The 13,555-nt window shown below is 44.4% G+C and overlaps 1 protein-coding gene across 2 annotated transcripts in view; it reads left to right on the top strand.

Moving 5' to 3' along the window:
* LOC110521789 (N(G),N(G)-dimethylarginine dimethylaminohydrolase 1) overlaps positions 1-13,555 on the top strand; it is a 122,449-nt gene that overhangs the window by 82,587 nt on the left and 26,307 nt on the right. For both annotated transcript variants that reach the window (XM_021599656.2, XM_021599655.2), the window contains exons 2-3: positions 4,161-4,260; positions 5,115-5,188. In XM_021599656.2, coding sequence (XP_021455331.1) covers positions 4,161-4,260; positions 5,115-5,188 — 174 coding nt within the window. The remainder of the gene's footprint in view (positions 1-4,160; positions 4,261-5,114; positions 5,189-13,555) is intronic.

The raw sequence follows: 13,555 nt of genomic DNA, 5'->3' as shown, positions 1-13,555 counted from the left end.
GTGGCATGTTGGTTACTGGAGAGGAAAGTCCCGGAGGTGGCACGCTGACCACTGGAAAGGAAAGGCCCTGGGTTGGAGTTGGACTGGTGCCTCCCTGGATCCGAGCTGGAGGATGAGGCTTGGTAGGGTCTGGTGTGCTGGCCACAGGAGGGGAGCTTGGAGGGGCTGGCACACTGGCCACAAGAGGGGGGTTTGGAAGAACTATCGACGGAGGCTGTATTAGATAGGAGCTTGATGGGGGTGATGCCCGCTGTACCCGCTGCTCCAGCGTTCTCTTGTAGATTACTTTAAATGTCTCTTAGTATGCCTAGGAGGAGCTGGTACTGGAAGGGGGTGAAGATTTCTTTGTGCTTCTGGGTTCGGTGTGTGCGTTTTGAAGGCTTTTGGGGATGACTCCTGCACCTCCTTCTGGTAGGTTGTCTGGTTCCAAGGCAGCAGTCTTACCCGGCTCGAAGGACCATGAAGAAAAGGACTAGGGCGGAACAGTAAGCTAGGTTCCAGACTGTTTCTGCCACAACGGTGCATCGGTCATAACGTGAATCAGGATGTGGTGGTCTGGAAGAGAGATACAAAAATGAAACATTAGGAAAACAAAGAAATTAACATAAAGGTGCAGACATGTCAAGGTAGTGACTATGGGTATAAATAGACTTAACATATAACATCTATAAACTAAGGAGACTGCCAACACATAACTAGAACAAAGGGCCCATAGCATTTAGCATCATTAGAAAACTGAGGGCATGGCTATACAAATAAATAATAGGGCAAGTACTATATATTATTTAGGATTTACATTCTCCAAACAGTATAATAACAAAGGGCACTTACTTCATCATATAATGCAGGAGGAATGCTAGGGCAACCCAGTGGCATCACCAAAAGAATATCCTAGTGTGTAGGAAGGAGCATGCTGCATCAATAAGGAACTGAAAGGGGTGAAAAGGGCAGAGGAGAGATGATTTGGGAGTGTAAACAGGTGTGAAGGAAAGGGGTGTTGCCCAAGGTAATTGGAGACAGTTAGAAGACTGTAGGGGGTGGCATGACCATTCACAACACTAGCTTTAAATTAAGACCAAAAAGCAAATGTTTGTTTTCATGAATTGTTACGATATAGCCAATTTTGACTTTGCAGCTGGTGCATCTAGCGGAAATCGCTCAGTTCTGCCTACAGGGAAAGATTCATGACTATAAACGTCAACCTGCGTGCGAGTGTGTTACCCTCTAGGCCAAGTATGCAAATCCCAAGGTAACCACTCGGTGAGAATCACTGACCATAGCAAACCTCTCAGTCTTTTAAGGCTCCAAGTTACTCCTATCATCACTGAACAAAGACAGTCCAGTCGTCTCTCTAGTCCTTCCATGACGTCAAAGATGTACTAAATACCTGGAAAGATCTGATAACGTTATCCCGCTGGATGTTTTGTATACCTAATGAAGTTCAGTGTGTTTATTGAAATTCCTTCTCTGGGGTGCATAGCTTTGTCATTAGCCTTTTCCATTCTGATTGGCATTCCCATTCCATTCTTTAACTTTTCCTTCTCTGCATTAGTCTTATATGTTCATCCTCATCTATGCTATGGGATGTCCAGCCGAAGCTCCAACGATCATTGAACTTGACTTTTCCAACTCAATTGCCCAATGGCCATGGAATAAAAATGAAGCTATTTATTTCTGTATTCATGCTCCAACTATTAGTAGCCTAGTCCCAGATATGTTTGTGCTATCTTGCTTGACAGTGACCATAGGAGTTGGAAAGACAGCATAAACAGATCTGGGACCAGGGTACCTAGGACAGAACAGTCAAAACTCTGTCGTGAATTTCAAAAGGCCCTTCTCATTCAGGACCGAGTTTGGGAAACCTTGTACTAGCCTATATTTCCCCCTCCACCGCATGTATCTGCACACCCTCTGAGCTTTGTTGGACTTTAGGGAACCCCTCCACCAGTCCACCACCCACACACCTCTAGTCTGTATCTGTCATGCACTGAACACCCCCAATTGTATTTCCAGTCTGGGCTAATTTACTCATCCATGCAATGTAAATATCAAATCCAGAACTGTTTTGGGGGTCCAGGTGGTAAGAACGAGACGGACGGGCCCCAGAACTGTTCTCCACTCTATTTCTCACACACACACACACACACACCAGCGCCTGTCTGTATTCAGGGGTCGGTGCGTTTGACTCCCGGGCCCCTGAGGGCCCCAGTTGGCGTCCCTGGGACAGATCACCTTCTGTGAGGTCACGTCAGAGGAAATGCCTGAGGGGTGAAGTCAAGGGGGTTAGGGTTGTCTGTGTGTGCGTGCGTATCTGTGTGGTGCGTGCGTTTGTACTCCCTGGAGGCTGCAGCTGTGATGGCACAGGCAGAGGCTCCAGTCCTGTCACAGTGTGCCACATCGGGAGGCAGAGGGGAAGGAGAGGGGCAACCACAGTGGTGGAGGCTGGGCGGCTGTGGGGGAATGGTGGAGTAGCCCTGGGAGAAGGGAAGAGTAGTGAGAAGTAGAGGGAAATGGAGATGAAACTGAATAAAGGGGAAATCTTGACTTATTTGATTTGGTTCCTTACGCAATATGAGGCCAAAGACAAGTGGAAAGTAGATCTGAAATCTATTGTGGATCATTCAAAACAACTTGTGTACCCTTAGGGCAATTACTATGCATCTTAATTGGAGTGCTGAAGGTGTTGCACTGATAACCTTCTGAAGGAAAACATTTCTGTTCTAATTTCAATAGATATTTGGTCCAATTAAAACGGCTATTTTCCATGCTGTTTATTAGATAGACATTCAGTCGTGACTTCATAGTATCTACTTATGACCACTAATGAACTAGAGTACGATGTACCTATAGGTGAAAAGGAGACAATGTTCTTGGGAGCTGAAGAAAGAAGAGGGAGGAGAGAGAGAAGAAAGGGGAAAATGTGGATGAGATGCCTTTGGTGCTCTGTGAGATGCTGCAAAAGTGGTTGAGTTTGTGTGGAATGAGGTTGAGCCGTAGCAGATGAGGAACCAGCCGGTACAGCCTGGTCTGTGTGATGATTGTTTACACAGGTGCTGTTGTGTCTGAGAGCCAGAGCCACAAGATCATCCAAAATCACACTTAGAGTCCCTCTACAAAACAAACCCTCGCAGCCTTCCAAAAAAAAACAAAAAAAACATAGAACTTAAAGGGTAAAGGGTCTCATGTTCTACTATGTTTCATTGAGGATCCAAGGGAGGTCTTGGATTTGTGTGTGGATGTGTGTAATGCATAGAAAGTGTATTAATGCGTGTGTGGGAGAGTGAGAAAGAGTAAGTGTTTGTGTTATCTGTGTTGTGCTGTGCCGTGGCCCGCATGGCAGTCTCTACCTGGATGACTTCATGGCTTGGCCCGGGTGTCTGGTGTGAGGAGAAGCAGAAGCCTTCGATTAGCGAACAGCGAGGCTGAGGTCATGGTGAGATAGGGGCCTGTGGAAACACTGATGTTACACTAACATCACATTGGCCCCAGGCCCCGCGGCAGTCACAGCTCCCTGGGGACCCCCAAAACCCGGGACAGTCAAAATCAGAATAGGCGGACCTCAGACCAAGCTATACTGACCAAATCCAGTCCACCACCAAACAGCTGGTCCTCTTCTATGGAGACACACACAGGGGCAGCTGACCCCGAGAACGGGCCAGGAACTTTGACTTGGATGGATTGTTTTTTAATCCGCCAACCTTTTTTAGGTTAGTGTTGGTCTCTTCCTACCCCATTTCCACCACCGTGGCCATATAAAAAGTTTTACATACTTCCTCTGTTATGACATAACCTTGTGGCTCGCAGAGATGATGTCATGATGATCTCTTGGACAGACTGGTTTGGTTTACGTGATTCGGTACTCTACTCAGGAACCTGGCTGATGGTGGATCATGTGCCTTTTCGCTCGTGTTATGTAGAAATCATAATCATGATCATAATACCTTTCTCTGGACGCTGTTTATTAGGCTGTCCCAGGTATTCATTTCCATATATCATTGAGAGCTCTCCTATTGGTGTGTCATATGTGTGTGTACTATATCTCATTGCAATAAACGTCTTTCCAATGAATGCTTTGTGTGTGCATCTGTCCGTGACTGCACGCGCCTAGATATGCATTTGTGTATGTGCCTTAACCCTGTCTGTCTATGTGTGTTTTCTAGACGGAGGCCATGCGGCGAGCTCTGAAGGAGCTGGACCTAAACATCGTTGAGATGTCAGATGAGAACGCCACTCTGGACGGAGGAGACGTCCTCTTTACAGGTACACAACGTTCCACTAATCGCACACCATTAAAACCATGGGCATCACCATCCTCTTAGTTATCACTATGGAAACGGATACAGTATACAGGTATTCAGCAAAGCTAAACATGTATGACCACTTGATCATGCAAATGATATGACCCATCACCACAGGTGGTGAACAAACATTGTTCCCGAATAACTAATTCGGAATAGTCAAGTAGTTGAGGTGACTGAACTGAAATGGCGTACAAATTACAACTGACTGACTGTCATATCTTTCTATGTGACCTCACAAGAGTGTTTTTCCTTACAGCAGTCTGCCCCATTGCATGATTGAAAATGATTAGCTCAGATGGCAGTATTATACCCCCATCTCTCACACACACACACACACCCTATTTCATCACAATAGGAACCTTGTTCCACAACAGTCATCTCACAATGAACTAGCTGAGAGCATACTGTAGGTAGAGTGCTAGTGAGGTGAGGTCTTTATTATGGTCTACTCTGTACATTCTGTAACAGTTGTGCAGCTTTGCCTGTGATTGTTATGTGGGTCATGCTCTACACCATGCAGGGCTTGGAAAAAGCACTAGAACACTTAATTGAGTTTCTAGACGCTGGCTCTCTGTGGTACGTTCCTCCCATCTCCCATCCAGCTGAAATTGGTTTCACTTGGCAGGCAGGGCTAGGAACATTTCCTCTTGGCAACGTCGTCGCTAACGGCTCATTTATAAAAGCTCAACGGCTACGCCCATTCTCTCTGCAATGCTCTTGAGTGGCGACCCAAACAGGCCGTACTTTCTGTCTTTCTGTTCTATCTTTCTCTCCATCCATACTGACCACAGGTTGTTGTCTGTTTCTCCTCAGGTAGAGAGTTTTTTGTGGGGCTTTCCAAACGCACCAATCAGAAAGGAGCAGAGATCCTGGCCGATGTGTTCAAGGTGAGTGAGAACAGACTAGAGCAGTGCACCCTGGGAATATTCAGACTGACTTCCTGTGTCCTCAAGCCACCATTACTGCCCCCCTGAGGTAATCATGGTCTCATTCAGGGGCCTCAAGGGCCTCAAGGCATTTAAATACGCTATTGTCTCGGAAATTGATTAGATGGCAAACATGGTGTCTCAGGAATGTATGGCTAGGAGAAGAGGGTGATTCCAGTGGTTTCGGGAAAGAATGCCTTTTGCTGATTCATGGGGTCATTTCCTGGCGAGTTCAACACCCAACAGGAATTTGACCTTTCCTCGCTGCCCTGTTTCCGCTCCTGTCTGTGTCCAATTTAAATTCCACCATGGTATCTCTCTCAGCCTCTCACTGTTATTCATTATCCTTGATAAGTCAGGTATTGATGATGCGGCTCTTGGAAAACATACAAGGCTTTTTCCCCTCTACAGCTCCCATTGTTTTTCCTCCTTCCTTTATTACATTCAGGATAATTTTACAGCCTGTTCTGTTCAGGCCAGGATTATCCACATATGTGATTGGGGGGTTAAATATGTAAAGGACAGTCTCTTACCCTTGTTGAGTGAAGGACATGCGAGAGGAAGATCAAAGTGCATGGGGAGACATCTCTACCAGGCTATTGTCTTGTCTTCCATTCAAGATCATAACACTTAATACTGTATCTTCAGGCCAAAGGTATGTGGACACCTGCTAATTGAACATCTCATTCCAAAATCATGGGCAGTAATATGAATTAGTCCCCCATTAGTTAGGCTTTCCATTAGATGTTGGAACATTGCTGCAGGGACTTTCTTCTATTCAGCCACAAGAGCATCAGAGAGGTCTGGCACTGATGTTGGGTGATTAGGCCTGGCTCTCAGTCGGTGTGCCAATTCATCCCAAAGGTGTTTGATGGGGTTAAGGTCAGGGCTATGTGCAGCTAGTCAAGTTCTTCCACAAGGATCTCGACAAACCATTTCTTTATGGACCTCGCTTTGTGCTCTAGGGCATTATCATGCTGAAACAGGAAAGGGCCGTCGCAAACTGTTGCCACAAAGTTGGAAACACAGAATCCTCTAGAATGTCATTGTATGTGGTAGCGCTAAGATTTCCCTTCACTGGAACTAATGGGCCTAGCCCGAACCATGAAAAACAGCCTGAGTTAATTATTCCTCCTCCACCAAACTTTACAGTTGGCACTATGCATTGGGGCAGGTAGTGTTCTCCTGGCATCAGCCAAACCCAGATTCAATAGTCGGAATGCCAGATAGTGAACCGTGATTCATCACTACAGAGAACGCGTTTACACCACTCCAGCCGACGCTTGGCATTGTGCATGGTGATCTTAGGCTTGTGTGCAGCTGCTCGGCCATGGAAACCCATTTCATGAATCTCCCAATGAACAGTTCCTGTGTTGACGTTGCTTCCAGAGGCAATTTGGAACTCGGTATAGAGCGTTGCAACCTAGGACAGACAATTGTTACACGCTTCAGCACTTGGCTGTCTCGTTCTGTGAGCTTGTGTGGCCTACCACTTTGCGACTGAGCCGTTGTTGCTCCTAGACGTTTCAACTATAACAGCACTTACAGTTGAATGGGGCAGCGCTAGCAGAGCAGAAATTTGACAAACTGACTTGTTGGAAAGGTGGAATCCTATGACGGTGCCACGTTGAAAATCAATGCCACGTTGATAGTCAATTAACTCTTCAATAAGGCCATTCTACTGCCAATGTTTATCTATGGAGATTGCATTAATGTGTGCTTGATTTTATGCACCTGTCAGCAACGGGTGTGGCTGAAATCGCCGAAATCCACTAATTGACCTGGGGCTAGCGGGTATTTGCCATCTCCCTGTAAATTAATGAACATACAGTGCCTTGCGAAAGTATTCGGCCCCCTTGAACTTTGCGACCTTTTGCCACATTTCAGGCTTCAAACATAAAGATATAAAACTGTATTTTTTTGTGAAGAATCAACAACAAGTGGGACACAATCATGAAGTGTAACGACATTTATTGGTTATTTCAAACTTTTTTAACAAATCAAAAACTGAAAAATTGGGCGTGCAAAATTATTCAGCCCCCTTAAGTTAATACTTTGTAGCGCCACCTTTTGCTGTGATTACAGCTGTAAGTCGCTTGGGGTATGTCTCTATCAGTTTTGCACATCGAGAGACTGACATTTTTTCCCATTCCTCCTTGCAAAACAGCTCAAGCTCAGTGAGGTTGGATGGAGAGCATTTGTGAACAGCAGTTTTCAGTTCTTTCCACAGATTCTCGATTGGATTCAGGTCTGGACTTTGACTTGGCCATTCTAACACCTGGATATGTTTATTTTTGAACCATTCCATTGTAGATTTTGCTTTATGTTTTGGATCATTGTCTTGTTGGAAGACAAATCTCCGTCCCAGTCTCAGGTCTTTTGCAGACTCCATCAGGTTTTCTTCCAGAATGGTCCGGTATTTGGCTCCATCCATCTTCCCATCAATTTTAACCATCTTCCCTGTCCCTGCTGAAGAAAAGCAGGCCCAAACCATGATGCTGCCACCACCATGTTTGACAGTGTGTTCAGGGTGATGAGCTGTGTTGCTTTTACGCCAAACATAACGTTTTGCATTGTTGCCAAAAAGTTCAATTTTGGTTTCATCTGACCAGAGCACCTTCTTCCACATGTTTGGTGTGTCTCCCAGGTGGCTTGTGGCAAACTTTAAACGACACTTTTTATGGATATCATTAAGAAATGGCTTTATTCTTGCCACTCTTCCATAAAGGCCAGATTTGTGCAATATACGACTGATTGTTGTCCTATGGACAGAGTCTCCCACCTCAGCTGTAGATCTCTGCAGTTCATCCAGAGTGATCATGGGCCTCTTGGCTGCATCTCTGATCAGTCTTCTCCTTGTATGAGCTGAAAGTTTAGAGGGACGGCCAGGTCTTGGTAGATTTGCAGTGGTCTGATACTCCTTCCATTTCAATATTATCGCTTGCACAGTGCTCCTTGGGATGTTTAAAGATTGAGAAATCTTTTTGTATCCAAATCCGGCTTTAAACTTCTTCACAACAGTATCTCGGACCTGCCTGGTGTGTTCCTTGTTCTTCATGATGCTCTCTGCGCTTTTAACGGACCTCTGAGACTATCACAGTGCAGGTGCATTTATACGGAGACTTGATTACACACAGGTGGATTGTATTTATCATCATTAGTCATTTAGGTCAACATTGGATCATTCAGAGATCCTCACTGAACTTCTGGAGAGTTTGCTGCACTGAAAGTAAAGGGGCTGAATAATTTTGCACGCCCAATTTTTCAGTTTTTGATTTGTTAAAAATAGTTTGAAATATCCAATAAATGTCGTTCCACTTCATGATCGTGTCCCACTTGTTGTTGATTCTTCACAAAAAAATACAGTTTTATATCTTTATGTTTGAAGCCTGAAATGTGGCAAAAGGTCGCAAAGTTCAAGGGGGCCGAATACTTTCGCAAGGCACTGTATATTACAAGTAGGGCAGTTAACGTTGTAAGGAATCTTCACTCAAAACTTCTCTCTCTGCTGAACACAACTCTAGGATTGTCCATGGGATATGACGGGTTGTTATCTTGTGACTCACGATAAGCTCAGGGGAGGATATTTGCCTGCTGCTATATTTTCTGAGTCACTGTTTGGGCTAAACTGCCGCTTCATAAAGGAATGAGGACTGTATTGAACTGTGCTTATAATGTCAAAATACCCTCAAATGGGAAATATCCATTGCCAACTGGACAGAGGCGCTTTCCATTTCAGCACCACAGAGCTCCGCTATACCTGTCTCAATGAGTGGAGATGCAGGAGAAGCGCTGTCCATTCAGCGGTGCTGAATATGGGCGCGTCCTCATCGCCCTATTAAAACGTATGTGTTGAGTATCCCTTTGTACTTCCGGGTTTCACCATTTGTTTGGTCAAGTTTTCTTTTTTCAATGTTTTTGACTATAGAACCATGGCTGAACTAAACTTGACAAATAATTAATGGTTCCTCTGATATTCCTGTGTGGAAGTTGTAGCTCTATTTGAACTTCTCCCTCAAATGGTCAACTCCTGTGTCCTCTCTCTCACCTCCTTTTGAAAAAGGTCCAAGTTAATCGAGGAGAGTGAACATGGATGGGCGTTTTTCAAAGTATGCACGTTTTTCTCCTCTGACAAAACAAAAGCTGATTCAAAGGAGGTGTGGCAGATTTAAACACACTTCTGCGCTGGGATGCACATGAGTATCCTCGATGAAAAGGTGACTATCGAGGAGGGGAGGACACTCTTCCTTTTGCATACTAACGAATTGATGCACTCCTCTACTACTTATTGGTCTCCGGGCCATGGAGGAGAGAGGACAGTCTTTTGCCCAAACCCTATGATCTCGATCCCCCTCTACCTCTGCTAGCCCGTGGTCATGTTACGCTAGCCCTTTCTTAACCTTAGATAGCCCCTGGTTAAACCGTGCTAGCGCCACCTCAACCCCTAGCCCCAGGTCAAACTAAGCTATCTCTTCAACTGTTAGCCCTAGGTCAAGCTACACTAGCTCCACCTCAACCGCTAGCCCCAGGTCAAGCTACACAAGCTCCACTTCAACCGCTAGCCCCAGGTCAAGCTGTGCTAGCTCCACCTCAACAGCTAGCCCCAGGTCAAGCTGTGCTAGCTACACCTCAGCCAGCCCCAGGTCAAGCTATGCTAGCTCCACCTCAGCTAGCCCCAGGTCATGCTGTGCTAGCTCCACCTCAGCTAGCCCCAGGTCAAGCTACCCTAGCTCCACCTCAACCACTAGCCCCAGATCAAGCTGTGCTAGCTCCACCTCAACAGCTAGCGCCAGGTCAAGCTGTGCTAGCTCCACCTCAGCTAGCCCCAGGTCAAGCTACCCTAGCTCCACTTCAACCACTAGCCCCAGGTCAAGCTGTGCTAGCTCCACCTCAACAGCTAGCGCCAGGTCAAGCTGTGCTAGCTCCACCTCAGCTAGCCCCAGGTCAAGCTATGTTATCTCCACCTCAGCTAGCCCCAGGTCATGCTGTGCTAGCTCCACCTCAGCTAGCCCCAGGTCAAGCTACACTAGCTCCAGCACAATATCCTGATGGTGCCCATCCTTGGTATGCTCCAGGCATGGGGTTTGAGAACATATACCATGTACCCCCTGTCAGTATACCACCAGCTGCCGATGTGGTAAACCTGTTTATAGTTAGCATCAGCCCATGGGATACCAAATCCATCATTGCCAACCTTCAGAAGTGGAAGGAAAAGTGATTTTGCACATTCTGCCTTTCAGAATCTTCCTTTATTTACCTATAAACAATCAAGAAATCTATCAGTCATGTTGGTCAAATCAGAAGGAGCCCTCAGACTTCTAGCCCTCAGACTCCTAGGACCTATGAGATAAATGGCATGTATAATTTGCACTACTAAAGGAGTTAATTATATGTGTTCTTGCAATAAGATCTACACTGTGTACAATGGATGGATGTCCTTTGGGTGGTGGACCATTCAGATTGTTGGGTTAAATGTTGAAGACACATTTCGGTTGTATGCATTCAGTTGTGCAACTGACTAGGTATCCCCATTCCTGTTCCCTTTCTCATTCTTAATACACACGGGAAACTGTTGAGTGTGAAAAACCCATCAGTATTGCAGTTCTTGACACACTCAAACCGGTGCCCCTGGCACCTACTACCATATCCAGTTCAAAGGCACTTAAATATGTTGTCATGCCCATTCACCCTTTGAATGGCACACATGCACAATCCATGTCTCAAGGCTTAAAAGTCCTTCTTTAACCGGTCTCCTCCCCTTCATCTACACTGATTGAAGTGGATTTGATAAGTGACATCAATAAGGGATCATAGCTTTCACCTGGAACCACCTGGTCAGTCTATGTCATGGAAAGAGCAGGTGTTCCTAATGTGTTGTACACTCATTGAATATTGAAAAAACATTCCGCGCCTTAACAGTACACCTTGGAGAACATCAATCCACTATCAGACATCAAAATATCACCTCGCAAGTTGCGAGACATTTTATAGCACAAAGGCACTATAAATGAATGACTTGGTGTGGCGGTCGGAAAAAAGCTTATCCACCATGCAGAGGATATACAATTTTAAATTCCGTATCACCACACGGTTTAAACAAAGAACTAGATTTCACCTCCTTCCTGTAGGCCAAATTTAGACTCATACAAAAACACTGTCCATATCATATTTTGCATATAATTTATGAGTTATCCCCACATATTTATGAACAATCAAATGTCCTTTATGGTTAGCTATCTCATAAACCAGACACCTAAGGCAATTGATTCATGCCTGATACCCCCAGTAGCCCTTTGTGTCTGCTCCCATACCCTAACATTCTTTGTGATTGTTACTTGTCTATAGGTAGACCAGAGAGTCACGGTTATTATAGTAAACTAAAACTAATACGGAAACGAATCGTGAAAAAAAAACAATGAATTAAAAAACCTTCTCGAAAATCTAAAACTATACTGAAACTATTATCTTAGACCCTAAAACTAAATAAACATAAAAAACCCATCATGAATTATGTTCACTTTTAGTTTTTTTCCCTAAACTTTGGGCAGAAATCTAATGGGGTTGTCAATAGGATCGAATGGGGTTGTCAATAGGATCGAATGGGGTTGTCAATAGGATCGAATGGGGTTGTCAATAGGATCGAATGGGGTTGTCAATAGGATCAAATGGGGTTATCAATAGGATCTAATGGAGGAATCAATAGGAGCTAATGGGGTTATCAATAGAATCTAATGGGGTTATCAATAGGATTTTCAAACTTTTTGGGGGTGGGGGTTCAAGCTACTGAATCTGGTGGGTAAATGCAGCCAGGAGATAGCTGTAACGATATTCATAGGTGGAAGAAGGTGAAGAGGACCAAGGTGCAGCGTGGTACGTATTCATGGTAAATTTAATAAAGAAACTGAACACTAGAACAAACAAAAAAACAAAGCGGAAAAAACGAAACTGTTCTGTCTGGTGCAGACACACAAAGACAGAAAACAACTACCCACAACTCAAGGGCGAAAACAGGCTGCCTAAGTATGGTTCTCAATCAGAGACAACAATTGACAGCTGCCTCTGATTGGGAACCATACCAGGCCAAACATATAGAATTACAAACATAGAATGCCCACCCCAACTCACGCCCTTACCAACCTAAAACAGAGACATAAAAAAAGGAACTAAGGTCAGGACGTGACAATAGCGATGTTTCAAGTAGGGCTAGCTTTTGCATCACTATCACTAGCTATCACTAGCTACCAGTGAAAAAAAAATTGGGTAGGTAGCTAACTTGATTATTCTTACATATACTACATTTGTCATTTGAATAACGATTTAGCCTAGTTATTGTCAAAATGACAAAAACAGTAGGCCATTTCAGTCAACTAAATGCCCTTTCTTTTCAGTCATATTTTAGCCACATCACATTTGTATTGCCTCAGTAACCTACAGTAAACATCACTGACTTTCATGTGCACAAAAATACAGGAAACATCAACAAAGTGTCTTAATAGGGCGTTGGGCCAATACGAGCCAGAACAGCTTCAATGGACCTTTGCATAGATTCAGCATAGTGTCTAGAACTCACTTGGAAGGATGTGACACCATTATTTCACAAGAAATTCCATCATTTGGTGTTTTCTTGATGGAAAACTGGAGCAGGTGCCGCTCCAGAATCTCCCATAAGTGTTCAAATCGGGTTGAGATCTGGTGACTGAGACGGCCAAGGCATATGGTTTACATCATTTTCATGCTCATCAAACCATTCAGTGACCCATCGTGCCCTGTGGATGGGGGCATTGCCATCCTATGGGGGAATAGCCATGGTAGCCAAAATAATTGCCTGCCTAGCATTTTTATACATGACCCTAAGCATGATGGAATATTAATTGCTTAATTAACTCAGGAACCACACCTATGTGGAGCATCTGCTTTCAAAATACTTTGTATCACTAATTTACTCAAGCGTTTACATTATTTTAGCAGTTACCTGTACATAGCCTTGTACTACCAACATATTTTTCTGCATAACATCCTATCGCATGATTCTCTTCCGAACAACCAAACTGGCAGAAGAACACATTACACTGTATCAGATTTTTTTTAATAGCACACCCCTTGACAGGGCTCCAGATTAGAGTGAGCAACTTTTTCAGTTGGTGGCACCAGCCCATAATTTGGTCACACTATTTTGTTTTCCCGGTGAGACGCTATATATTTTTTATCATTCACTCTATAAAGTGCTTTAGACTGTATACTAGACTACTGAGATGGTAGGAAACCAAATAAATAAGTTGTTCATCTAACATGTTCAAGCAGGAATGCATTGTTCAAAATATTTTTGTG

The sequence above is a fragment of the Oncorhynchus mykiss genome, chromosome 30, assembly GCF_013265735.2.
Source record: "Oncorhynchus mykiss isolate Arlee chromosome 30, USDA_OmykA_1.1, whole genome shotgun sequence".
NCBI classification, from domain to species: Eukaryota; Metazoa; Chordata; class Actinopteri; order Salmoniformes; family Salmonidae; genus Oncorhynchus; species Oncorhynchus mykiss.
This window is presented reverse-complemented; position numbering and strand designations above follow the sequence as displayed.